General features: G+C 52.4%; 2 protein-coding genes across 12 annotated transcripts; one reads left to right on the top strand and one right to left on the bottom strand.

The window, feature by feature from the left end:
- The first annotated feature begins 586 nt into the window (after positions 1-586).
- Positions 587-9421, top strand: LOC120948491 (protein lava lamp). 2 transcript variants are annotated; one of them, XM_040364881.2, is made up of 7 exons: positions 587-717; positions 921-1078; positions 1212-2042; positions 2121-2244; positions 2327-8332; positions 8406-8675; positions 8744-9421. In XM_040364881.2, exons 2-7 carry the CDS (start codon positions 1010-1012, stop codon positions 8815-8817), a joined length of 7374 nt encoding a protein of 2457 aa, XP_040220815.2. In that variant the 5' UTR covers positions 587-717; positions 921-1009; the 3' UTR covers positions 8818-9421. The 2 variants fall into 2 exon arrangements, with proteins under 2 accessions (XP_040220815.2, XP_049464091.1); XM_049608134.1 differs by having other exon boundaries at positions 594-717; positions 1005-1078.
- Positions 9422-10929: 1508 nt separating this feature from the next.
- Positions 10930-25424, bottom strand: LOC120955144 (protein retinal degeneration B). 10 transcript variants are annotated; one of them, XM_049608191.1, is made up of 8 exons: positions 24816-25424; positions 21375-22122; positions 19310-20084; positions 18788-19221; positions 18205-18280; positions 15156-17386; positions 13652-15043; positions 10930-13451 (listed from the first exon to the last, which is right to left on the bottom strand). In XM_049608191.1, exons 2-7 carry the CDS (start codon positions 21450-21452, stop codon positions 14855-14857), a joined length of 3783 nt encoding a protein of 1260 aa, XP_049464148.1. In that variant the 5' UTR covers positions 21453-22122; positions 24816-25424; the 3' UTR covers positions 10930-13451; positions 13652-14854. The 10 variants fall into 10 exon arrangements, with proteins under 10 accessions (XP_049464148.1, XP_040231768.2, XP_049464151.1 ...); XM_040375834.2 differs by having other exon boundaries at positions 21375-22118; XM_049608194.1 differs by having other exon boundaries at positions 21375-21620.
- Between the last annotated feature and the right edge of the window lie 414 nt (positions 25425-25838).

Genomic DNA, 25838 nt, shown 5'->3' with positions numbered 1-25838 from the left:
AAATAATTCCATTCTTGTTGAATTCCACAAAACCATTTTGAAAAGAACAAAAAGAAAATCTACAGTAGGAATCAGAAATTTAGTAGCTGAAATCTATAACTGAAAGTAAAATTAGACAAAATTTCACTACAATTTCACTGAAAAACCTCGTAGTTCCATATACGCGATTGCATCCGGTCTGCATTAATAGCATATATCGGGGAATACCTGTACAGCACATCACCGATTTGAGCTCGTGGCAGTTCTTCATCGAATGCGATATTATCGGAAGGCATGTCAAAATGGTAAATTTCAATAAATCTGGAGGAAGGGATCTGATCCATATTGGATGCGTTGTTTTTTTTTTTTTTAATGTTGCAAAATTTAATCATATTGAATTTTTCATTAGGGAGACTGTTTTATACACGATAAATTATGATATTATTAATCTGAATGGTCACTGCGTGATGTGGCAAGACAAATTAACCGAAGGCAACGCACACAATACACTTTCATTTCGAACGCGCTGTAATCGTATAAACGGCGAAAAACACAATGACAGCTCAACTTGTGTACGGGCGAAATGGTGACTTTTTATACGGACGTGCCGGGCGAAAATCGTCACTGTCAAAACATGAAACAGTTGATGATGTGTACAGCGAGCCCACGAAAATGTTTTCCTGAGTTTAAATAGTATTATTTTCTGTCTTCAAGTTATAAATTAGCTAGCTTTACAAGGTAAGCCGAGCGGTTTCAAATGCAGTGGCGTGCTGTGTGTCGGGCCTCGGCAACTCAGGTTAATCAGCAACCACAGTGTGTGTGTGTGTGACGGGAATGGAATGGAAGAAGGCAAACGCACAAACTTACCATCCCGTCCATTCCCAGAGGAATGCAGTAAAAACATTGATCAAAAACCATCATTTTCTCCTCTCTCTGAACAGACACTTTCTTCCGGGAAACATTCGATTCTGTGTTTTTATTTTTATTTTTCTTTTGCCAACTCCCCCACCCCGAACCCTTCCCAGTCACCATGGCGAGCAGCAGCAACCTTGACGATCCGGACTTAGCCAATCTCCAATCAAACTTCGAAGAGCAGCAGGTTCGTGTATCTATTAACTTTCCCTTTCTGCCCTCTTTCATGCTCACACACACTCTCTCTCTCCCTCTCATTCACATCACAACATCTGTGAATGCAATCAATGCTAAACTCCCTCCCCGCTGCTCTTCGGCAGGCCAAAATAAGCGCACTGCGTGAAATCATTCGCCAGACGGAGGTGGTGAACGACATGAAGCATGCGACCGCCCAGGAGAAGGTGAAAAACATCGCCCAGCGGCTGACACACTTCAAGACGAAGGTGACGACCTCGCGCTTGAACCGGGCGAGCAGCGCCAGCGCCAGCTCGCAGTCGCTCGCCACCATCGACCAGGGTGTGCCGCTGCGGGCGGGCTCGGTGGACGTGCGGCCCGATCCGCGCAGTGCCGCCTTTCCGCGCGGCCGCTCGGAATCGTACGGCATGGAGAAGTGCTCGCTGCTGCGGCAGCAGATCGAGCAGAACCGGCTGAAGATGGCGGAGCGCGAGTCGAGCCAGCGGGAGATCGAGGAGAAGGTGATCGAAATCAAGCACAAGCTTGAGGCGACCCAGCAAACGCTGGTGGGCCGGTCGAGCACGGGCCTGGCGGATATCACGGCGGATCGATCGTTGGGCGATCCGCCGGACAGGTTGTGGCGCTCGGTCAGCAGCCACTCGTTTCTGGACGCTGAGATGACGGGGGTGGGAGCGAGGGTGTCGAGCTCCACGCCGGTGCGGCAGCTGCAGCACGACAGCGAGGAGCAATTCGACGACGAGCTGACCAAGTTCGAGGACAGCGTGCGGCAGGCCCAGGTCAAGCGGAAAAGCGACGAAATGCTCGAACGCAAGGTGACGTCACTGGAGGACGAGCTGCACGAGAAGGAGCGCATTATTGATGAGCAGCTCGGTGCACTGTCCCGGCTGGTGAACGGTTTGCTGGATGAGGACAACGCACCCGAGCCCGAACTGGTGGGCGAGCTGCACAACCTGCAGGTAAGATGGTGACGGGCGGGCGGAGCAGATCGTTGTGGGGTTTTTTATTTTTTATTTAAAACTGTACCATCCTTGTAGATGAAGTTGCTGCAACAAAGCTACCACATTTCGAACGACGAAGCAGCATCACGGCTGCTCGAGTCCTACGGATACGATCCACTGCAAAGGGCTAGCGAGTGTAAAAAGAAAAGTAAAGCGCCAGGTAAGCCTTTTCCTCGCGGTGAATCTCGTTCAAACTTTCGAGTTCCCCATCAGCTACTACAGATTGTATTGTGAACTTTCAGCACCCGCCCCCTTCTCGGAGGGCACGAACGCGCAGCAGCTGCACGATGCGCTGGCGAAAATTGACACGCTCGAGCAGGCGCTGGCCGCGCACGAGCTCGAAGCGGAGCGCATGAACCAGCAGATGGACGAGCTGCGCCAGTCGCTGGAGGAGAAAACGATCGAGCTGAACGTGATGACGGCGAACGTGTCGGTGCTGCAGGAGAAGCTAAAGACGAGCGGGCCGAAACCGCTGTTCCCCCGGTCGGCCGACGAGGAGCTCGAGACGGAAGCGGCCAAGCTCCGGCAGCAGCTGGACGAGTCGAACAAGAACATGATCAAGTGCAAGCTCAAAATCAAGCAGCTCCAGAAGCAGGTCGATACGTTCAAGAAAACCTCGAGCGTGCACGAAACGGTCGCAAAGCTGACGGAGGAAAATGCCCTGCTGGTGCAGCGGCTCGCCGAGGCGGAAGAGCGTGCCCCGGACAGTGCCGGCAGCGCGTATGACGGCGCCGGCAAATCGGTCGGCCCGGAGCTGCAGAAGCGCATCGAAATGCTGGAGCTGACGTGCCAGAACCAGGCCACCGCCATGCAGCTGCTCGAGGAGCAGAAGAACGACCTGAGCGAAGATTTGAACCGCACGCGCACCGAACTGCAATCGCTCGCCGGGCAGCCGACGGCTGACGCTGGCGACGGAGCCGACCTGGGCGACAATGGGCGCATCGCCAGCCAGATGCTCTCGATCGAGCTGGAGGAAAAGCTGGAAAAGTGTCTCGCGGACAAGACCGAGCTGACGCGCGTGCTGCACAGCTGGGAGGCGGAAAAGTCAGAGCTGCTGCAGCGGCTGAAGGGGTACGCGGACGAGAACGCGGAACTGCTCGGCCGGATCGACAAGCTCAGCCTGGAGAAGGTGAGCTCGGCCGAGTCGATCGAGATACTGGAAAACCTGACGCAACGCGAAAAGCAGGAGATGGAAAACTCGGAAAAGCGTGGAACCACGGCGGAGGGTGGTGACGCTGCTGCTGCTGTTGCTGACGGTGATGGTGCGCCCGATGGGGACGGTACGGACGGCAAACCGAGCAGCAAGGAGGACCTGAACGAGAGCCTGCTGAAGCTGATGGAGGAAAGCAAGGAGCTGATGGACAAGGTGGAGCTGTTCACGGACGAGCGACGCGAGGTGCTGGAAAAGCTCGACGCAATCTCGATCGAGAACCAGGCGTACATCTGCGAGCTGGACAAGCTGAAGGAGGCGAACGAGCAGCTGCGCACGTACAGCGGCGAGCTGGCGTCGGCCAAGTCGGACCTAGAGGATCGGCTGCGCATCATGAACGACGAGAAGGAAAGCATCCGCCAGGAGCTGGCCACCGTCCGGGACAGCTCAGTCGTGCCGGTGCCGGCAGCGGCAGCGGCGGGCGGCGCCCCGACGGAAGCGGCCGCCGGGTTCGATCAGACCGTGTACCAGCAGTCGCTGGTGGCGGTCGAGACGGAAATCGCAAACTACAACAAGAACAAGGACAAGCAGAAGAAGATGCAGCTGGCCAAGAAGCTTACGGTGAGTGCGAAAAGCATGGTGACAATGAGCAGGCAGCTGCTGGAGGAGTACGGCCGGTGTGTCGGGGAGCGGGAGCAGCTCAGCGAACGGATTGCGCTTCTATCCCAGCAACAGCAGCAGCAGGAACACGTTTCAAGCACGCTCGAGACGGACGAAGGCAAGGACGGCACGATCAGCACGCTCGAGGCGAAGCTGGCAGAAACGGTCAAGTGTCTCGAGAGCAAAGCGTCCGAGGTGATGCTGCTGCAGGAGGAGATTGCACTGCTGAAGCACGAGCTGGAGGTGGCGTGCGGCGACGACGAGCCGGAGCTGCTGAAGGTGGAGCTGAACAGCAAGAACGACGAGATTCTCCTGCTGAAGAAGGACATCGATGCGCTGGTCGATGCGAAATCGGCCGAACTGCAGCAGATCCAGCAGAGGCTGCTCGAGGCGCAGCAGGAAACCCACCAGCTGAAGGTGTACGGTGCCGAGCGGCAGCAGCAGCTCGAGCGGGAGGTGGAAGCGCGCACGCAGCAGATAGAGCGCCTGCAGGCGGAGCTGCGCCATAGCGTGGCGGAAACGGCGACCGAGGAGCTGGAGGCGGAGCTGCAGCACAAGCAGGAAACGATCGACACGCTCAACGGGCAGATCATCGAGCTGTACCGCACGGTCGAGGAGCACCAGGAGCGGCTGGACGGGGCGCAGGCCGAGAGGCGCCTGGTGGAGCAGAAGAACGAGGAGCTGCTGGAGAAGCTGAAGAAGTTTGCCGCCAACCTGAAGAAGAAAAACGTCCAGTGCGCCGAGCTGGAGAGGGAGCTGGAGCGGCTGGGCGAGTCGAACCGTGCGCTGCAGGAGCAGATCGACGGTGCGGGATCGCCCGTCGATACGGGTGAGGCGACGAGCGAGCTGCAGGAGGCAAACGAACAGCTCGGCCAAAAGCTGCACCATCTCAACAACGAGCTGCACCGGCTGCTAGAGCAAAAGTACCACATGGAGGCGGAGTGCGCGGGCCAGCGGGACGAGGTGGCGAAGCTCACCGAGCAGCTGGCGGCCGCACGGGACGAGCTGTGCCTCAAAGCGGGCGCGGCCGAATCGCTGCAGGCGGAGCTGGACCGGTGCCGCGGTGAGATGCAGACGCTGCAGGACGAGCTGGCGAACAAGAGCGGCAAGATAGAGAAGTGTAAGGTGATCATCAAGGAGAAGATAAAGGAAGCGCAGCGGCTGCTGGAGTGGGAGCGGCGGGCCGCCTACCTGGAGGACGAGCTGCGCATGACGCAGAGCAATCTGGAGGACTTCCACAACCAGACGCTACTGCTGGGCCGGCTGAAGAGCGAGAAGGAGGAGCTGAACGCGACCGTCCGGGCGGAGCACGAGCAGTGCAAGCGGCTGGAGGACCGGCTGGCCGAGCTGCAGGAGGAGCTGACGGTGGCGAACGACCGGGACAGCCGGATGGCCGAGCAGCTGCGCCACACCGAGCGGTGGATCGAGCAGTACCGAGAGAAGTGGAGTCGTCGGGCGAATGACCCCACGGTGGACAGCCCACTGGAGGAGCCGCCGAAGGATGTGTTCGGTTGGCTGGCGTTGCTGGTCGAGACGGATCAGCTCGTGACGCAAACGCTGGCCGAAAAAGTGAACGCAGTGCGTGCGCTGGAGGCGCGGGTACAGAAAACGGATGAACGTACGGGCCAGCTGACCGGCGAGATCGAACGGCTGCAGGCGGAACTCGAGACGGCACGCAGCGAGCGCTCCCAGTGCCGGCTGGAGCGAGAACAGGAAATGGAACGGCTCGCCCAGCAGCTGGCCACTGTCCGGACGGATCTGGAGCGGGTGGTGGCTGATCGAGGCGCGCTGGAATCGCAGCAAACGGAACTGCTCGAGGCGCGCGATGAAATCGAGCGGCTGCGGGCGGATCTTGACGCCGGTCACGAGGCGTTTGAGCAGCACCGGCAGTCGGCAGTCGAGCGAGAGCACAACATTGAGCAGCTGAATGAGCGCCTAGTCGCCACGCAGGAGCAACTGCAGCAGGCGCTGGAAGCTCGAAAGGAGCTGGAGGAATCGCACCGTTGCGAGCTGATCGAGCTGCGCAAACTGCTCGAAACGGCACAGCAGGAGCGTCTCGCAGCGGAGCAGCAGCTGAGCGAAGCGAACGAAAGCAATGCCGAGCTGGGCGAGGAGTGCGCTACCCTACGCACGAACTTGGCTGCCCTCGAGCAGCAGCTGGGCGAAGAGCGGGACACGATTCAGCGGCTCACCGCCGCGAACGAGGCTCTGCGCGGTCAGCTGACGCAGCTGCAGGACTCGTTGAGTGTGGCAACGCAAGGCACCGGGTGGATCGAGGCGCAGTGCGAACAGCTGCGAAAGGACCACGAAACGACCCAGGCAGCGCTGGCGGATGAAAAGCGTCAGAAGGAACAGCTGAACGAAGCGCTGAAGCAGCGCGACCAGGAGCTCGACCTGTTGCGGCGCGAGTCGGACGAGCTGCGGGCGCGTCAATCCGAGCAGCAGTCGCAGGAGCTTGACGACTTGAAGCAGCAGCTGCACGAACTGGACCAGGCGCGTGCCAGCCTGCAGACCAGTCTGGACGAGCAGCGGGCGCAGTGTGAGGAGCAAACGCGCGAACTGGCCCAGCTGCGCGACACCGTCGCTTCGCTCGAGCGGCAGACGCACGAAGACCGCACGAACATTTCCATCCTAACCTCGCTGAACGGGGCGCTGAACGAAGATTTGGATTTGCTGCAGCAGCAGACGGGCGAGGCGGAGCAGCGCTACCAGACGCTGCTCGACCAGTGCGAGCAGAAGCAGCGCGCCCTGCAGACGGTGGAAGCGGACCTACAGCGACAAACGGAAGCGGCCGATCAGCGGTACGAGCAGCTTAGCGGGGAGTTTGAGCAGAAGTGCCGTGCGCTGGAGGCGGCAGAGCAGACGCTGGCGCAGGAAATTGCCCGCAAGGAGCAGCTGTCCAGTGCGCTCGACACGAAGGAGCGCGAGTGTGCCGAACTGCAGCGCACGCTGGAGGAGAGCCAGGCGTCGCCCGCCGGCCAGCCCGAAGCGCCGAAGCCCGAGCCCGAGCTCGGCATGTGGGACGACGCCGGCTGGGGCATGGGCGATACGGCCCGGCTGGAGGAGACGATCCGCGAGAAGAGCGAGCTGATACAGCAGCTCGAGGCGGAGAAGGAGCTCATGCAGCAGGAAATTACCGACCTGAAGGTGAAGTCGGGCAAGCTGCTGCGCAAGGTGAAGGAGTGCAAGGTGAAGCTGGACGCACAGCAACCGCAGCAGGAGCAGCAGCAGCAGCAGCAGCAGCAGCAGCAGCCACTACGCCAGGACCCGCTGCTTGAGCAGAAGGTGGTCGAGCTGGAGCGCGAAAAGGAAGCGCTGGCGGTGAAGCTCGAGCTGCTCGAGTCGGCCTGCGAGAAGCTTACCGAGGTGAAGGAGCACCAGGACAGGCAGATTGAGATGTTGCGCGAAGCGGGCACTGCCTCGAGCCCTGTGCCATCGGGCGAGGTGGACGAGCTGCGGGCGCGAGTGCAACAGGTGACGGCCACGCTGCAGATGCGCGAATCGGAGGTGGCGCATCTGAACGCGCGGCTGGAGCACCTCGCCCGAGAGGTGGAGGGCGTGGAGGAGCTGCGCACACAGCTGAGCGAACTGCAGCGCTGGAACGCGCAGCTACAGTCGGCGGGCAGTGACGCGCTGGCATCAGTGACCACCGTGCCCGAGTCGACCAGCCACTCGCTGGAGCTGCAGTTGGCCGAGCTGGAGCACACCAACCGGTTGCTGGAGGAGGAAAAGACGGAGATGGGCCGCGAGCTGGAGGTGCTGAACCAGCAGATACTGCACGATCTGCAGTTCGAGGATCGGCTCAACAAGGCACTGCTCGAACTGGACGCGAAGGGCGTCGAGATACAGATGCTCCGCTCGACGCTAGACCAGCTGCAGCGGGAGGACGCGGGTTCGGCGGAGCCAGTCGCTGCGTCCCCCGATCAACAGCTTACCGCCCTGCAGACACGGGTGGAGGAGTTGGAACGGGAGCGTGCGGAATTGTTGCAGCGAGCGTCGAGTGGCGCTGCGGGCACTGCCGGCACGGAGCTGGCCACCACTCCCCAGGTCGATGACGCAACCGTGCGGGAGGTGCTGGAGCGCCAGGAGCTAGAAATCGTGACGCTCAAGGAGCAGCTGGCCCTGCGCAGCGCCGAATATGCCCGGCTGGCGGCACGCGTCGATCCCACGAAGCTGTTCGCGTCCGGGCTGAGCGGTAGCGAGTCGGCCGTCCCGAAGCCGGAACAACAGCAAGCGTCCGGCGACCGGGTGCCACAGGCTGAGCTCGAGCTGGCACTCTACATGATCTACCAGCGCGATATGCGGTGCGACGAGCTGGAGCTGGAGCTGCGCAATCTGCTACAGGAGCGCGACACGCTGCAGCTGCGACTGTCGAACGCGCTGCGCATGCACGAGGAGTACAAGATGCGGTTAGCGGGCCCCATTCCCGGAGAGCAAGGTGCAGCAGCAACCTTTTGGCAGGCGTTTGGTCTTTCACTTGACTTAAATTTCCCCCTTTATTTTCGTTCTAGAATACGGCACGTCAGGGGAGTGTTCGATCGATGCCTCGCCGGACCGTTCGCTCGGCAGCCTGCCGGTCGACGAGCGACCCATCTCAAGCCTGTCCGGCCCTCAGGACCTCACCTCCAAGCTGTCCGAACTGCAGTCGATCAGTTACTCGAAGGAGAAGCGCTGGCAGGAGGAGCGCGAAGAGCGCGACCGCCAGCTGACTCTGATACAGCGCGATCTGGCCAACATGCCGGTCGAGGCGGCAGCCAAAATCGCGGGCACAGACGTGACGGGTAAGAACGGGTTTATTTGTACACCTTCCACACACACACACACACTCATGCTTAATTCTTTATTGCAGCCGATGCAGATGCAACAGCACCACAGCAGAGCGCGTCAACGGTGTTGCTTAACTGGATATTGGGGAAGAAATAGAAGCACACACTTGCGCGCGCCCATAGTCTAGTTCGATAAGGTATCATTGTTTTGTTGATTTTGTTTTGTTTTGTTTTGTTTTGTTCCTTTTTATTCCCTTCCGCCCCCTACTGTAATTGTGGATGTGTTCCAGCAGATTCGCAGTAACCACTGCCCGCGGAAGAAGAAGTAGCGAATGATTCTCCGCTCTGCACTACGAGGAGCATGACATGCTCCGCACGTAACGAATCATTATGTATCTACAATAGTTTCTGAACATGATTTCCACAAAGAAAAAACAACGGTCGGTTATTGTTATAATGCGTAGGGGGTTTTCCCTGGATTTGGGGCTGTTATTTCGCAAATTTTTGAATCATTCTTACGGTGAGAAGTAACCGTTAAACCGTGGGACTGATTCAAAATGTTTGGGAAACAGCTTAAAAGCCCTGCGGGAAACCGTGCAACGACGCTTGGTTGCGTTTCTGTTCCGGTAGTTATTACGCATTTGGGTTAGAGAACGGTGAAGTAAATGTTTGTATGATACAGGTATATCTCTCAAATTAACGCTCTAGTGAAACAAAGATGTATAATAAAAAAAAGAAAACCATTTTGATGATCCTATAAATACGGCTCGGAATTAAGAGCTCAGAGTCTAAAGAGTTTTTGCATCAACTAGGTTTGATAGCAGTTTGCTAGTTACTTCCGAAACACCATCGACATAAACATTTCACTTTTCTTGAGTATAAAATTTTCAAGCATAAACTCTACCAATATTGACGCCGAATATTAATAATTAACACATCTTCTTCTTCTTTGGCACAACAACCTGCCTGTACCACTAGTGTGAAAGGCGAAAGAACTCCGTTGGAGAACTCCTCATTAAACTATACAAACAACAACAACCACTAGTGTGCTTAGCTCAGTCCTACGTAGGGAGGCACGGTCTATTTGGGGCTTGAACCCATGACGGGCATGTTGTTAAGTCGTACGTTAAGTTGACGACTGTACCACGAGACCGACCCATTGCTTTACAAAGTAAATAATGTGTCCCTACAGTGGACCCCAGTGGAATCTACGTGTATTCGCGTGGACCTAAGCACATTGACTGGCTTTAGTTCGACGACCTACGGTGAACGCTGCTCCATAGAGTTGAACACATTTTATGCCGATTCAACGCAAGTAAAGCGTGCTCTGCGATGTTTCGCTCTACAGAGCCATGGGAAGAGCGCTGCGGAATGCTGAAGTGTGCAACTATTGTCAAATGAAGTGATCGTCTTGATAGCTTCCGTTAAAGAAAACCTGCATGGTATGTGTGAACAATGTAACATTACAATTGATTGTTTCTCGAAGATGATCATTTGAACACTGTTCCAGCCATACATGTGCTGTCTCTTCAAGTTGAAAGTCTCCCTAAGCTAAATATACGAATCGGATGCCTAGATTCTGTAAGGTGAATTTTTAAATAGTAGTTCACAAAATTGTTTTATTTGGCGATCATGAGAGGTCCCATACTTCCTTAGTTGCTGCTTGGATACTCCATAGGAACGTGTTAATTTATTTTCCCCAAGATGAATATATCTCTAAGTCGTAGGTACCTTGAAGATTCACCTTAGAGATCGCGACATCACCGTCGTGCAGCGTATAAGTTCGCCAGGCTCCGGTGGGCTGGCCATGTTGTACGCATGGAAATGGAGGATCCAGCCTGTAAAGTTTTTTAACGCCGTCCACAAGGACAGAGGAGGCGTGGTAGGCCCAAATTGAAGTGGCAAGATGGAGTGGAGGCGTCTGCCATTAAGGCCGGGATAACTCCTGAGGCAGGCCAAGACCACAGAGCGGTTGTAGCGCCGGATAAGTTAGTTCCAGGACCGGTCTGAGTTCGTGACTTATCCCAGGACGGTATGGATTCAGTATCAGTTCAAGTTCTGCTATCCAGAACTGGTACGGTTTCTTGATCCGTATGTTAATTAATGGTTCATCCTTATTTTCCAATTTGGATCGGGTTTGGGAGCCATTTATTTTAGCGTATACCTGACAGTAAAGCGGACCCTTGAAATTGCGTCCTAGCCCGTGCCAAATGAACTAGTTGCTACAAATGGTCATCATATGTACACTGCGACAGGCCCCAGCCAACAATGGTTTGTTTTATTATTATCATTTATTAATGTACAAGCAATTACATCACTTTACGAGTAAGCAACTGATTCATAGTATCCGCTTAGTATAGCCAAGTGTCAGCTGAAATCTTCGTTTGTAGGGCGTGTCAGTGTGTCTGTGTATATTTGTGTGCATGTGTGTACTGTGTATGCAGTATAGATCGCATCCAAAACGTGGATACAGCTAACGATTCACTGACGGTTGGAGTTGCTAATAATTCTTTACACTTATACAACATTCAGCCGTTTCGCTTTTACAACCTTTTCCTTTGTTGATTTACAGGGGGAGTGGGAAGCGGGGGAACTGGGGTTCGATTTCATTTGTTTATTTGCTTCCGTTTGCTTTCAGTTTGCATTTAGTAGTGGAAGTAGTAGCAGCAGCTGCAATAGTAGAAGTAATAGTACTAGTTTTGATCGTAGTCAAAGATTGTCCAGTGAATAGAATACTTCGTTTGTTTTCTTTTTTGTTTGTTTGTTTGTTTGTTTGTTTTGAGTGTATGTTACTTTTGTTCCTCGCTCGGGTTCCTTCTGCTGCGTGTAAATTCGTCGAGAGCTGCTCTTTTTGTGTACAAGTGTTATACAGAGTGGATGTGCGGATGTTGTGAATATGGGTGTACGGAGCTTTTAACCGTTCGTGGTATTCCTGCGATGATAAACATGAATGGGGACATCGACCTAGTTTAAGTAGCGGCTATACCTAGTAACGGATGTGGTAGAGTGACACCAGCTGTCAACCCAACTGTTAGTACATTTGGTACACACACACACATACATGAATATGGACTTCTCTGATGGGTTTAATCCCATGGGTACGGTTTCTGCGTTCCATCCATACTTGCAATAGTCGCTCCGTGACGGAGGATAAATAATCATGGCGAGAGACACAACGTATGGTACGAGTAATTACTACAGCAGAGCAGCGCAGCTCTTGCGTAGTGGGTTCAGAGATTGACAGCCTTTTTCTTGCTTTTTTGTTTCGCTTTTGCTTTTTTTATGAGAAGACTTCCAAATCACTCGCCTTGCATAACTGTGAGTGTGTTCGTGTCATGTTGAGGTGTATGTGTGTGTGTGTGTGTGCGTGTGTAAATCCGTAATGTATAGTGTGCAGTTGCGGCGCTGCTAGATAAAGTTACAAGTTACAAGTTCCGTTTCACATCTTCTTGCAATATTACGTCGTCATTGGTTTCAGAGTTTGATTTTCAGTTTATTTTGACCACTCAACACATACATGTACTGCTATCGCATTCTTTTTCCTAATTCTTTTAAGTGCCCCATCATTTTCAGCTGTTAGTTTGTCATCTTTCCCCTTTTCCCATTTCATTTCTTTGCTTGTTTTACTTTCAATCTTGCTTTCTTGAATGGAGAGGGAGCGGGGCAGGTTTTAAACCTCTAAATCACTACAAGTTGCTACACACCCACACACACATCCATACGTCTTCCATACGTTAACAGTAAAGAAACATCAAAGTTTTAGAATATATTCTCCTCTATTCCCCAGTGCTTCCCCATCTAGGTGAGCGGAGTGGGCACCTCATTGCTTTATACAGGAACCCGCCCTGGGCAGGGTTTCCTGTCCCCTGTTCATTGTATCCTCCCCCCCCCCACTCTCTCTCTCTCTAACACATTGCCGGGCGTCTAACGGACGTTTGCCTCAAACTACGAACATTTGGATGACTCCTGTATAATACGTCTACAGATGTATATTATATGTATATATGTATATATGTATAGATTCTTACAACGTTTGCACTGTACTACCATCCAGTTCTGGACACCTATTCCCGCGGTGTTATATGTAAGTTGTATCCATTATATGTATATGTTCAGTAATTAGGTGCGCATCGGCGTGGGATTTTTGTTTGTTCCTTTACTGCTGCCGCTTACCAGCAACATTGCAATTTTCTTTTTCCCTTTTCCACTGTTTTTGTTTTTTGTTTTTTTTTTGTTTTGGTTTTTGTAGGTATGTTCGCACACTTTCGCACCACAAATGTGTGGATGTGTGTATGTATGTGTGTGTGTGTGTGTGTGTGCCCAATCCGCGTCGGGTAAAACGTTCTTACAAATTAATTACATATCCAAACAGATTCGACTTGTATATATCAGAACATTGAATTGATGTCTACCACCTCATCCTACCACCACTCCTTTTCATTATTGTGAAAACACAAAAACCGAGATAAGGCTCAACAATACTCGAATAACAAGGTTATAATAATTATAAACGGTATCTTTCTCTTTTTTTTTTGTTTTGCTTCACGTTTTAAACAGGTTCTGTGGTTTCTTTTCGCGCCTTCTCCGCGTGAGTTTTGTTCGCTTTGTTATTAGAGTTGTTGTTACATAGATTCATCTGTAGTTGTTTTTTTTTAATTTATTTATATTATTATTCCCTTTGCTTTCTTTTCATATCTGTATGCGTTTTTTTGCGTTTTTCTCTGTTTTGTTTTAATTTGGGTTTCTTCCTCTTTACAGCCGGTTTAAGAGACAGTCTTCTAAGCCAGGTACCTGAAACGAAGTGAACGAGTTTAGCGGTTAGCCTCAGTCGGAAATAGTTCGTGTTCGGGGGTGCCGTGTGCAGCAAAACCAAGGAGCATCGAAGAGAGGGGTGAGTGGTCGATTTGTACTAAAACATGCATTAGGGGAAGGGATGGGGTAACAGGGGATGGTGGTTGGGATATTGTTGCAAGGTGACACAGCATACTCACCATGTGACAAAATAGAATATTGCATAGAAATCCTGATTTATTTTTACAAATGGCTGCAATCCCCTGTTTTCGCCTAGAGCCTGGCACCTATATGTGTGTGTGTGTGTATGTGTTTTCTCGTGCTTGCCCGATAATCGCCTCACTGGTGCTGGTGGTTTTTGTATGAGTAAGACAAAGACAGGATATAGGAGAGGGGTGGGGTGGTTGGGAGTGTATAGGAATATGTATGGAATGAAAAGAGAGAGAGAGAGAGAGAGCGCGAGGGATTTTGCTTCGAGAGATAATGCAGGGGCGCAGGATTATTGCTGTAGGGTTCGCTTCTTATTGCCAAGCTTCCTTAGAGTCGCCTGTCACTAGCCAGTGATAGTTGGTGATCGCTTGAGTATCGTGTTGGTGTGTGTGTGTGTGTGTGTGTTTCCTTTTCTATTCGAACCATGTTCGACTGATGATATCATTCTCACTATAGTTAAGTTTCGCTACATAACACATAACAGTTCCTGTTGACAGATCTTTCGTATTGGTCGCAAATGCCTTTTTGCGCACTGTGGTCTTCCACACCTTTGCCATTGGCTAATATATATTATATATATATATCATAGATTGCTGAGGAGAGGGGGGGGGACTCCCACATCTCTGTACCGATTCTTAACTGATACGTCCGAAAGCTATGAGAGATCGAGGAAGAGACAGAGAGGGAGACCGAGAGAGCGAGAGAGAAACGAACAAAAAACTGGTGCACGTGTGTTTATATAACGCTGCTTACACGCTAAGGAATATCGTTTGGTTTACGGGGTTCGCTGCTTCATCTTTTGCTCATGCTTCTCGTGCCTTCCACTCCACTCCACTTATTGCCCTTCCTGCCGAACAACTACTATACAGGATGCAACTCTTAAATAGTGCTTTTATATATGTTTACTACTATTCCCTCTTGTTCTTCTCTCCTCTTCTTTTACGTTCTCTTCCTATACGCTGTCGCTCTCCGTTTGGTTACTGGCTTTAGGTATTATCTCCCCCCCCCCCCTTTTTTCTTCTTATTCCTCCTCCTCTTCCTCCAGTTTCTTCTTTTTGGCATGGATTGCAAGGGTTGCTGCTGGGGCCCTGTTTAGGATATTGTTGGCTGCCTTGGGGTTAGTGTTGATTCGATTGGTTCCATGTGCCGGTTCCGGTGTCCGTTCGCGCTGGGCTCCGCCCGCGCCCACTAGCCTAGCCCGGCACGAACCTTCGCCTGCGAATGGATTGATTTTGGCCGGGCAGGTTGAAGCAGCTGCGCGGTATAACCATGCGGGCGTTGCCCTGCGCCGGCCGGGAGCCGCCCACCGTCATCAGCGAGCTGAGATGCGCGGCATACCCGTCGGTCAGTGGTGTCGCCATGGACTGGTGCTTTTTGCTCACCTGGTGGTTGGGAAATGCAAGTAGAAAAAAAAAAACAATAAAATATTAATACAAAAATAACCACCGTTACGCAAAGCGGGCAGGGAAACGCTGCCAGCACGCGGGACCGCACCTTGCCGGTGATGAAGATCTGCTTCGGCTTCAGGCCGATGCTGGTGTAGACGCTGATGTCCTTGCTGCTGCCGTACGCGGCGTGCACGATCAGCCCCTGGTTCAGGATGAGATTGTTCAGGTAGGTGGCCTTGTGGCCGAGCGGATCGGTCGACAGGCCGTCGGCGAACGACACCAGCCCGTGCGGGAAGTTGTGCTGGCTGAGCCAGGACAGGACGCGCTGCTGCTGCATGTCCGGCCGGCCGGTAATGTACACCAGCAGGTAGCCGAGCTCCTGCCAGTGGCGGCACACGTCCACCGCGCCGGCCCGCACCTTCGGATCCTTCCCGGTGACCGACACGGACGCGGTGAACGACCCGTCGATGCTGAACACGATGCACTCGGTGCGCGGCGGCACCACCGCGATGTAAAAGTCGACCGACGTGTGGTCGCCCCGCACCACCATCTTCACCGGGAAGATGCCGTACCCGCAGGCCTGCTCCGCCGGCACGATGTAGCTGACGCGCCCGTTCTTGTCGGTCGTCTCGGTCGAGAGCAGCTGCCACTCGCCGGCGGGCGGATCGCGCATCACGTGTATGTCCACCCGTTCGCCCGCGAGCGTGATCACGTCGAGCGGCCCGTACATGAAGCGGGCGACCAGCCGCTGCGGTTCGCCCTCGCGCACAATCACATCGTTCGCCCGGTGGTTGGCGGCCACGTTCTTCAGCTTGACCGAGGTGCGCTTTTTGTTCCACTTTTCGCGCGGCTGCGACGGCCGGAAGCTCGACACGTCCTTCTCGTAGCCGTAGCCGGCGGCTCCCGGCTCGTCGAACCGCCCGATCTGCTGCAGGATGAACGCGACCACGTCGCTCGACTCCCAGTAGCTCGCGTGGAACAGGTGGGGCAGCGCGTGCGACGGGAAGTTGCTCAGCCCCTCCGGGCAGTACAGTGCGTAGTCGAGGCGCTTCGAGCCCCACCAGCGCTGCTGCAGCTGGTTGATCGTGGTGAGCGGCACGTTGTCGATCATGCCGGACGCGGCACTCTGGATCGAGGTGTCGGAGAGGCGGCGGGCGGACGGGACGGCCGGGCCGCCGTCCGCGAACAGCTGCGGGCTGGACTGGATCAGCTCGAGCAGGTGGCACGGCTGCCCGTTGCCGAGCGGGTACTTGGCGTACCGCGGCACGTTCAGCGGCGGCAGCATCGAGAAGCGGGCGGACAGCAGCGGCTCGAGCCGGGCGGCGGTCGGGTCGGTCGGGTGGAACAGGTTGTACAGCTGGGTGCAGGCCGGCTTGCTGGCCCCGTACCGCGCGTCCGAGAGGCGGCGGGCGGACAGGATCACCGCCAGCGGGCTGCCGAACATGAAGAAGTCGCCCACCTCGAACTCGAACTTGGGCACGCGCGACTCGCTCGTGGAGGAGGAGCGGCGGCGGGGCGACGGAGCCGTCAACAGCTTGGTCGCGTCGAGATCGTTCCCCTCGGCAAAGTCGGCGATGTGGTTGAGGCCGGACGCTTCGCTGCCCTGGTGGGCGGCCGACCGGCACAGCGCGTCGTGCGCCAGCACGCTGCCCATCGAGTCGCCGATCAGCACGACCTGCCCGTTGAAGCCGCGGCCCTCGTCCGACTTGAGGAAGTCGGCGAACGTCTGGTTGGCGCAGGACACGGCCCGGCTAACCGACTCCTGGAAGTCGGGCGAGCAGGTGGCCAGCAGCGGGATCGCACCGATCGGCACGTCCGCCAGGCTCGACACGTCCGCGCTCGACGGCGAGGTGTTGAACGAGTACGGGCTCAGGCTGGAGAGGATGCCGAGCGCGTCCGAGCAGACGGCCGGGCAGGCGACCAGCCGCAGCGCGACGTGCCCGACCAGCGACGGGTAGTGCTGGCGCATCACCGACTCGAGCGCGCCGCGGAACGTCGTGATGTCCGACTTCTTGGTGGTCATGTCCGAGCTCGCGTCCAGCACGCTGCCGGCGTGCATGATCAGCACCAGCACCGTGGTCGGGCAGGACGGCAGGCCGGGCGAACCGGGCGGCGAGGGGTCGCCGTGCCCGGTGCCCCGGTCGATGCTGGACGAATGGTGCCCCAGGAAGGAGCGCCGGGTGCCCCGCTCGGACGTCACCCGCTGCAGGTACGACTGGCTGAAGATGCTGTCCTCCTGGTTGCGGTGGTTCGGCGCCAGCTGCGGGCTGTCATCTTCCTCCGCCAGCAGCTCCAGCGAGCTCCACTTCACCAGCGATGCCTTTTCGCCCATATCACCTACAAAGGGGAGGGAGAGAGAGAGAAAGAGAGAGAGAGAGAGAGAGAGAGAGAGAGAGATTTTAAACATCACGTACAACACTTGTCGACGCGATATCGCGCTACCGAACACCTACCGCGTGCTGAGTTAACGTTCAAACATAACCGCATGCACAAACACAAAGAAAAAGGAAAAGAAACATAAACAATCGATCAACAACGGTCATTGCGCTACTTGACGGTATTCATTATGTGTCTTGCAGTACATTGAGGGTGCTGTAATTATTAACCATTTTTCTAACGACGATTTTATTGCACTAATTCAAATTCAAGTCACGACCGTTTACACGAACTGGGAAGATACAGTTGCTGTAACACTTTATGGTACACAACACACAGAATGCATTTGCACACGCTATTTTACGATCTATGTTCTATGAGATTGAAAGTTTTGCTATCAAAAGTAATGGAGAGGAACTCGTTCCTTTGCTCTAACTTACTGTAGCTACGTACAAGTAACTGATACTCGAACTGTATTTAAATAGAATGAACTGAAAACGCTTAAAGACATTTGCTTTATTTCAGTTGCATTCAGGTTCAGTGAAGTATAATGAATTAGATGCGCATGTACTATGAATTGTTACGAGCAAACCGTCCGTTTTGCAACAAAAAACACGAGCAAAGATAATTTAAAAAATGAATGGAGAATGACACAACATTAAATACGTTTCCCCGCAACAGCACGCGAATGACGCACACACTACGTAAATGTCACTTCTCTCGTGTAGTGTGGGTGATTTCGAAACAGCAGTAGCTGTCAAGTGCATACGACTACCTACCTAGACAGTCGAAAAATTCCTCCTCCGAGCCCGATTTTGAATCCACCTCCAGCTTTTCCATGCGCCAGTTGGCAACCTGTAAAGAGCGGAACCATTAGAGAAGGGTAGGGGAGGGGGGGGGGTTCATTGTCAGTGTTGCATGTTTACACCGGATTCGATTCGACAATTCTTCACGAATCTGGATGTTTCGGGAAGAAAGATGATTGACGAATTCCGAACGAATATCAATGACTCTGGATGACGCTGGACTACTCCGGGCAGGTTCGGATAGGTCCGAGCGAGTCTGGTTGAGATTTCCAACGGGTTTGAAAACTCGTATTTTTTATATTTTCAATTCAAACCCAATTGAAAATCACAAACCCAGCTTAGAACTATCTGGAGTTGTCGGGATTGGCCTAAAGTCGTCTGGACTCAGCCAAAGTCATCCGGAGTCATCCAGAGTCGCCGGGAGCGGTTGAACTCAGCCTCAGACTCGTCTGAAATCGTGGCTCCGATTCCAGCTCCGACTTTCTCCAGGAATTTGGATGATCTTACTCCTCAAAAATGTGCTATTAACCCATCACTAGTGCCCAATCGTCATTACCTGCAAATCGAAGCTGTGTGCGGAGCCGAGCGGTGAATGTAGTTTGTTCTTGGAGCCAGTGTTGTTCTGCTTGCGCAGATAGCAGGCGGCGCCCTGCTGAGATTGCCCGCGGCTTCCACCGTGTCGCTCATCCTCCTCTTCGTCCTCATCATCCTCGTCCTCGTCTTCCTCCTCATCGTCCTCCTCCCGACGCCGCTGTTGCTGTTTCCCATCTGGCGTGTCGTCCTCCTCGGAGCTGGGGGCGGACGGTTTCGGTTTTTCCTTCCGGTATGGTCGGCCCGCACCGGACCCACCGTGGTCCGCCTCCGCCGTGGTCGTGATGATCGGGATCGCTTCCTTCTTCTCCATGTGAGGCGTCGAATTTTCGTTCGTCTTTTCGATCGAGTAAATTTGATTGGCGCTTCGATTGTCCTGCTCGGTGGCCGCTTTGGTACCTGCCGAAGCAAAAAAAAAAAACAACACCGACAATTACGACACCGAAACCTGCCAAAACAGCGGCAGGCCCAGCAGCATCACACTTACCCTCGCCCTCCTCGCCCTCCCCGTCCTGCTCGTTGCCACCCTCTTCGTTGCCCATCTTGCGCTGCAGGGCGAGCTGCGTCTGCCGCTCTATCTCCCGGATGTCGTCCATCGACAGGCCGTACCATTCGTCCTGCCAGGCCCACGCCTGCCGGTGCGCCCGCAGCATCGTCTTCCGCAGCGCGGTATCGTGGATGAACTTCTCCAGCTTCGTCTGCATGCCCCAGTAGCGGAACTCGACCCGGCACAGCTTGTAAGCGCACATGAGCGACATGTTGCGGGCGGTCGGCTGCTGCTTGCCCTGTACCTCCTCCCAGTGCTCGTCCAGCCAGCAGTCGGAGAGCGGGCCGCGCCCGGTACGCTCCGAGCAGTACACGGTCGGATCTTCTTCGCGCGTATAGTCCGCCCCGTACAGCTGGTCCTTGACGATGTCGATCAGGTCGACGATCCGGTTGCGCAGGTCAGCTCCGCTCAGCTTGAACACGTTGTCCTGGTGCCCTTTGTCTGGGAAGTAGTACGTCTCGATCTCTAGCGAAAACTTCTCCACGAACGGGCAGGTGTAGCGGGTCTTCGTGTACGGGTACGCGTTCCACGCCTCCTCCTCGACCGTGAGCGCACTCTTCGGCAGTAGGCCCTTGATCCAGCCCGGCAGGTGGCTGCCGACGTGGTAGATCTTGCGCGTGTACTGCCCATTGCCGCCCGGTCCGTCCTGATATGGTTCGTTCACGATGATCTCGACCCCGCTGCCAGCGCCGCTACTTTCCTCACGACTTTTTTTCTGCAATGTTGGGAAAAGCGCGTGCATGAAAATGTAAATGGCGCAGTACACGATATCTCGGCGATAATGGGGACGAGTGTACACACACATACACACACGCAAATGCAAAAGGTTCACTACGACCCGACCTTGTCCAGGAACACCCTACAGCGATGTAGCAAATGTACCATACGGGGCTTGATTTCCGACACCGGTGCCTAAGGCTAAGGGGGTGATAGGGACGCAAAAAGCTTGCTGGAAAACCAACACCAGTGACACCACGAGGCCACCCCACGAGGCATAAGAAATGGAGCAAGGGGAAAACGGTAGTGTTACAAGATAGGGTAGAATGGCAACATGTACACGTGCGTTACATCACCTTCGTTTTTACGGGTGTGTGTGTGTGTGTGTGTGTGTGTGTGTGTGTGTGTGTGTGTGTGTGTGTGTGTGTGTGTGTGTGTGTGTGTGTGTGTGTGGATATTCTAGACATCGCGCCAACATAGCTTGATAGTCGACTGGTCGATACTACTGACTCCAACAACCATCTGTGCTTTGTTGGTTGTAACAGGTTTGGAATGTTGAAAGAGCTATACTACGTGCTATGTACGGGAAATTGACCCCGTAAGAGATATCCAAGCAATCTACTGCTCTGTAGCTTTGAACGATCAACTTTGTGGTGGGTAAGCCAGATGCAAAATTGAACGTATGAGTAATTATCAAGTAGCAAGCGGCTGCTTGTCTGCTAAGAGGAGAAAGAGACCCCCTAGGGCAGAAGTCTCTACAGATCTTACAACAACACAGCTGAGAGTTTGTGGTCTCAGAACCAAACGTACATTTACTGACTACGTGTAACAGGTCGGATCATTAAATCTTAATGTTTATACTCGACTCTCTATATTCTCCGGATCTGTCTGGTGTCTGTTCTCTTCATAAACTACACGCTATAGGATTGGAATTGGAACACTTACATCTACTCAGGCAATATACATACAAACTCCAGACTAGAGTTTGTGTTCTGATCTAAACTACAACTCCAAGTCCGCGAAGAGCCAAGCGGGGGTGGATAAAGTCATTAGTGTCCAATCTCTCGCAGGTACTAGAAATCTATGGTGCCCTTTTGGGGAAAAGGTGTTTTGGGAAGAAGATGCGTCACTACGACAGAAACATGCGCCAGCCTGCGCTAGCACAGAGGAGGAGTGGCAGAGTGCGCAGGATCGACAAACTAATGCGTGGTGTTTCACACTTGTTGCGCGCGCAGTCGGGAAGAGTTGCCCGCGTCTGCTGGAGATGATCAGAAACAGTAGTACTTACCGCTATCATGTACAGCTGAGCTATTCTATATTCCTCTACCGTCAGTGGCAGTGGAATACGATATTCTTTTATTAACATCGTTTAGCCGTTAATGCTTTCCTGCAACAGGGAATGATGGTACACACAGGTCAGTTTCACTGCACGTTCGTCGTCCGCTTTCCATCAAGCGACGGTTGATCGGGATATGTTTGGTTGTGGTTTTGGTTCGCCTGTTTTTTTTTTTATTTTGTATGCTTCAGTTCACAACTACCGAAATGCAGGTAGATTCGGCATTGATAAACGAAATTATAATAACAGAATAAACGGAGTCGGAAGCAAGAAAACGAGCGAAGATTTACAGCGAGGCAGCGTGTGTTATTCGCGGTGAACGCAGTTCTCTTCAGGAGCGTTCCGAACGCTCGAAGCTGACTGACTGACTGGTAGCCTATGGCATGCAGGCCGACTGATGGCACGTTGTGTCTACTACACATACACACGCACGCACACGCACACATGCGAAGATATACACACACAGCACCCACATGCAGGTCGTCTTGCGGCGGGGTTCCGAAATTAAAAAGTCCACTCTAAACACGCATGCATATCTGATTGCTTTCTGGCGGTGGTGCTGGCCCGTTCCTTACATAATGCAGGTTAATGTCGTACTACTAAGGGACGGAACTACACATAAATACACTCACACACACACACTTAGTTACATAACAATGTTACTCTAGCATGTAACGGAAGTATCAGTAAGACGACCTGCCTCGAAGTAGAAAGCAATACATGTCAGAAGGGAAATAGAAACGAAAAAAAGGGCAAAAGAAAAAAGGGCGATTGGAAGCCCGAGACATAAAGAGAGGGAAAGCTTTAAATAAAATAGAACATTCTACTAATCAGTCGATCTACTAATCAATCAAACAAACAATCTCACAAACGGGCGTATACGTATGTTCCGCGCCTGTTTGTGGGCAGATTAGCTTGCTCCACAATGCATCCAACTCAGTTTAAAGTCTCCGCCGTTTCAGCTATGTTCCGTTACTACTTGCTGCGCGCAAACGTTTTTTTCTTCTGTTTTCTTGCTCTTTCTCTCTCTTTTGTGTATATATCTGGCTATCTTTCTCTCCCTCTCGTTATATATCTATACATGTCTCTTCCTCTAACACACACACTGTCGCTCCTGACCTGTATTAATCCTATTTTTGAATCATGCAACAAACGGTCCCTAATTAAATTGAACTGAATCCAGATAGCACGGTCCCCTAGGCCAAGCATAGTCTCCTGCATCTCTCGAACACCAAACACGTGTAACCGTGTATGAGCGCATGTAAGCGTGTGTATGTGTGTGGGTGCTTGTTCTGGAGCGAATAAGGCCAATCTATTTTTTGCGCCCGAATGGTAGGCAACTCGCCTCACAGGTGAACACGATACACTCATCTAGCCCAGAGCGGGTACTCGAAACCGGGACAGAACATAGCTTTTGTGATAGTTTTTTTTTTTTTTTTGCTTATCCACGTGAGATTCTGTACTATTATTTAGAGCTTTTTTGTCTTTATCGCTCAAAGCTTGTCGAAAGGTCAAAGGGCTGCTTTGGTAAAATGTATCTCCACTCAGCTATGTTTGAAACGGGAACCAAAATGATTTGGTCCTTCGAACCGGATTTCCCTAACTGCCCCAAGACCATTAAACTGCCTAGTAACAAGTGCAATCGCAACAATCGCAATAATCTAATAATAAGCCTGCTTCCTTTTTGCTCATGATAAGGGAATTCCATTTTACCTCCTCCTCCCACTACGCTGCAGTACCTGAACTTGGGCTACAATTGAACGGCCTACTCTGTTTGCTGTTCAATTTCTATCCTTCATTCGACACAAAGAAACGATACAACCCCGGCCGAGTAGCAAATGTACTGCCTTCCTGGTTGTGTCGTGCGTGGGTATAAAAGGTAGCTACCAAGCTACCGTCCTGCTATATCTGCTTACCTGGTGCCTGGAGGTACTCAATCGTGTAGCGTAAACGGCGCGCTGCCGAAAATGAGCGCAATTTTCCGTGCTGGACCAGAACCAGGAAATACATTTCGAAATCCTCTGCTGTGTGTGGTACAACAGCGTAGAGAGCAGCCGTTCCCAGAGAGCAGGTCCCGCGACTTTTGCCTGACCCTTACCCCCACAGAGATTACCCTGCACTACCTTAAACCAGCAGCGTTGCTGTTGTACTTTTTTTGTGTTTTTTGCTTCTAGTGTAAATACCGTCAGATGCTAATTGATGCTCGGTTCTCTGTTTGACCTTGAGGGGGAAGATTCGCCAACAACAGCGCCACGGAAAGGGCGCAACAAAGCGTTTCTGGAGGTTTTGAGCGGCCTCTGTTGGTTCATTCGAGCAGATGTACTGCCTACCTGGAGCCACTCGTGGTATTTTTTGAGGCTAGATAAGCAAATAGAGCAGCTTTGGTTACATCCTCACACGCAAGCACACTTACACACACACACACACACAAATACATATATATTTATCCAAAATACACTTCTTGCTAGCAGCAGCTGAAGCTAGCAAAGGACTGTTTATGGTTGATCTGTTATCGGTGCTGCACCATTGCTGCCGTTCATTGCAGTTCGCATAGATTGCGCAACAAACTTGTTAACAGGCTCATTCGTCGTCGGAAGAACTACCATTTCCACTACCAAACAAAAAATAGATAGAAAAACAAAAAGCTCCACTAGGCCCATACAAACTTCACCTATCCTTACAGCTACCTGCTGCTGTTACACGACTGCTTCGACGGCCTAGGTAAATCAATAAATATGGCAAAAGGGGGCACCGACCTAACGCACTCTCTTTTTCCTGCTGTGTCGCTCTCTAACGCTTTCACTCTCTGTATCTCTCTCTTTCTTTTTCACTCGCTCTCTCTCCCTCTTTCTCTCTCTCTCTCTCTCTCTCTTTCCCTTCCTTGTAATCTCCTCTGTTTCCTTTTCTCCACTGTTCTAACTTTCGATTCGGTCTTGATGAACGCACCAAAAACACGTCACTAGAGCTATAGGAAGTGCACCCGCAAGAGGCCTCTCTGTTTGCTAATTAAATGTACGGGCAGCACTCGGAATTTGCGGATGATTTGTTTACAAAAAAGTTGTACACACACACAAAGGCACGAGCACACATACACACACGTATAGTTCATCTGGTTAGTGTATACAGTCGAGAAGATCTGCTCGTCTCTTGCTCTGTTTTTCTTAACTCTTTTACACCAAACATAGAGACACAAACACTATCGCTCGCACACACAACCCATGCAACACATTTGCGCAAAAACAAATGTTTGATAATTTCAGACAGGAATGGAGGACTTTTTTGTTAAATTAAAAACACAAAAATACAGGTGTATACGGAATACAACGCGCTATGTGTATATGTGTAGAATTGAACAGTGCAGCGAGATGATGCTGGGGCGGGAACAATACATACAGCTTTCCAAACACACTTAGGGGATGAAAGTGGGAAGAGCGCAATAGATAAACATGGATAAACGAAAACACAGCCACAGTCGGAGGGGTTGGTGGGGCGAATGGTTTAGCTGGTGAACTGTACAGTATATATATACATGTATCGGCACATGTATATGTATACTTAATGTATGCTTTTTTGCGTGTATTTGTTGTTGTTGTTGTTGTTGTCGTTGTTGCTCTCTTTCTCTGTACTCTGCTCTGTGTTTTGCGTTAGCCGCCCGTGCCCCGGTGCGCGAGTACGGTTCTCTTGCTGCCCGACACGAACAAGTCCCGAGAACGACTGCGTCGTAGACGGCCAATGTTACACGTGCGGCCGCACTCTGCGAGATAGCCTCCACAGTGGGAAACAATTGTTGTCGTGCAGCAGCTCTCGCTGTGTGTTTGAGCATTCCCGTGCGCGTGTGTGCCGTGATGCGAGCACGTTGTGCGATCTCTTCCCTCATTAGATTGCTGTTTGGGAAGCACAACGGGAGCGTACTGGTTGAGCTCGCGAAACCAGTGGCCATATCTTAGGTAGATATTCCTGGGGCCAGCTTTGTACTCGGAAGAATTATCTTTTACATTGATTTGATTCCTTTATTAATATTAAAAACAATTTAAATTGTTTTTTTTTTTTTTATTTTCAAGGGCAATGCCACAATGTGATTTCTCGGAGCCTTCCCTTCTCTTGTTTTTGATGTTTTCAAATACGCTTTCTCTTGTTGTTTCCATCCTCTCTGCACACCCAACAAACATTTTCCATTAGATCTTTCGAGCAGGTACAGTAACGGACATTAAGATAGGACCCTTTTTTTTCAATGCACCGTGCACTTGTTTTGCCACGTTACTCGTGTTTGTGTGTGTGTATGTGTGTGTGTGAGTGTGTGTGTGTGTGTGTGTGTCTGTTTGTGTGTTTGTGTGTGTGTGTGTGTGTGTGTGTGTGTGTAGTAGTAGAAAGTGAATGTGCTTTTTAATGTGTATTTGCAAGTGCCATAGCTTGCCA

Source organism: Anopheles coluzzii, chromosome X (assembly GCF_943734685.1).
Source record: "Anopheles coluzzii chromosome X, AcolN3, whole genome shotgun sequence".
Lineage (NCBI taxonomy): Eukaryota > Metazoa > Arthropoda > Insecta > Diptera > Culicidae > Anopheles > Anopheles coluzzii.
The sequence above is the reverse complement of the archived record's forward strand: the minus strand, read 5'-3'. Positions and strand labels throughout refer to the sequence as shown.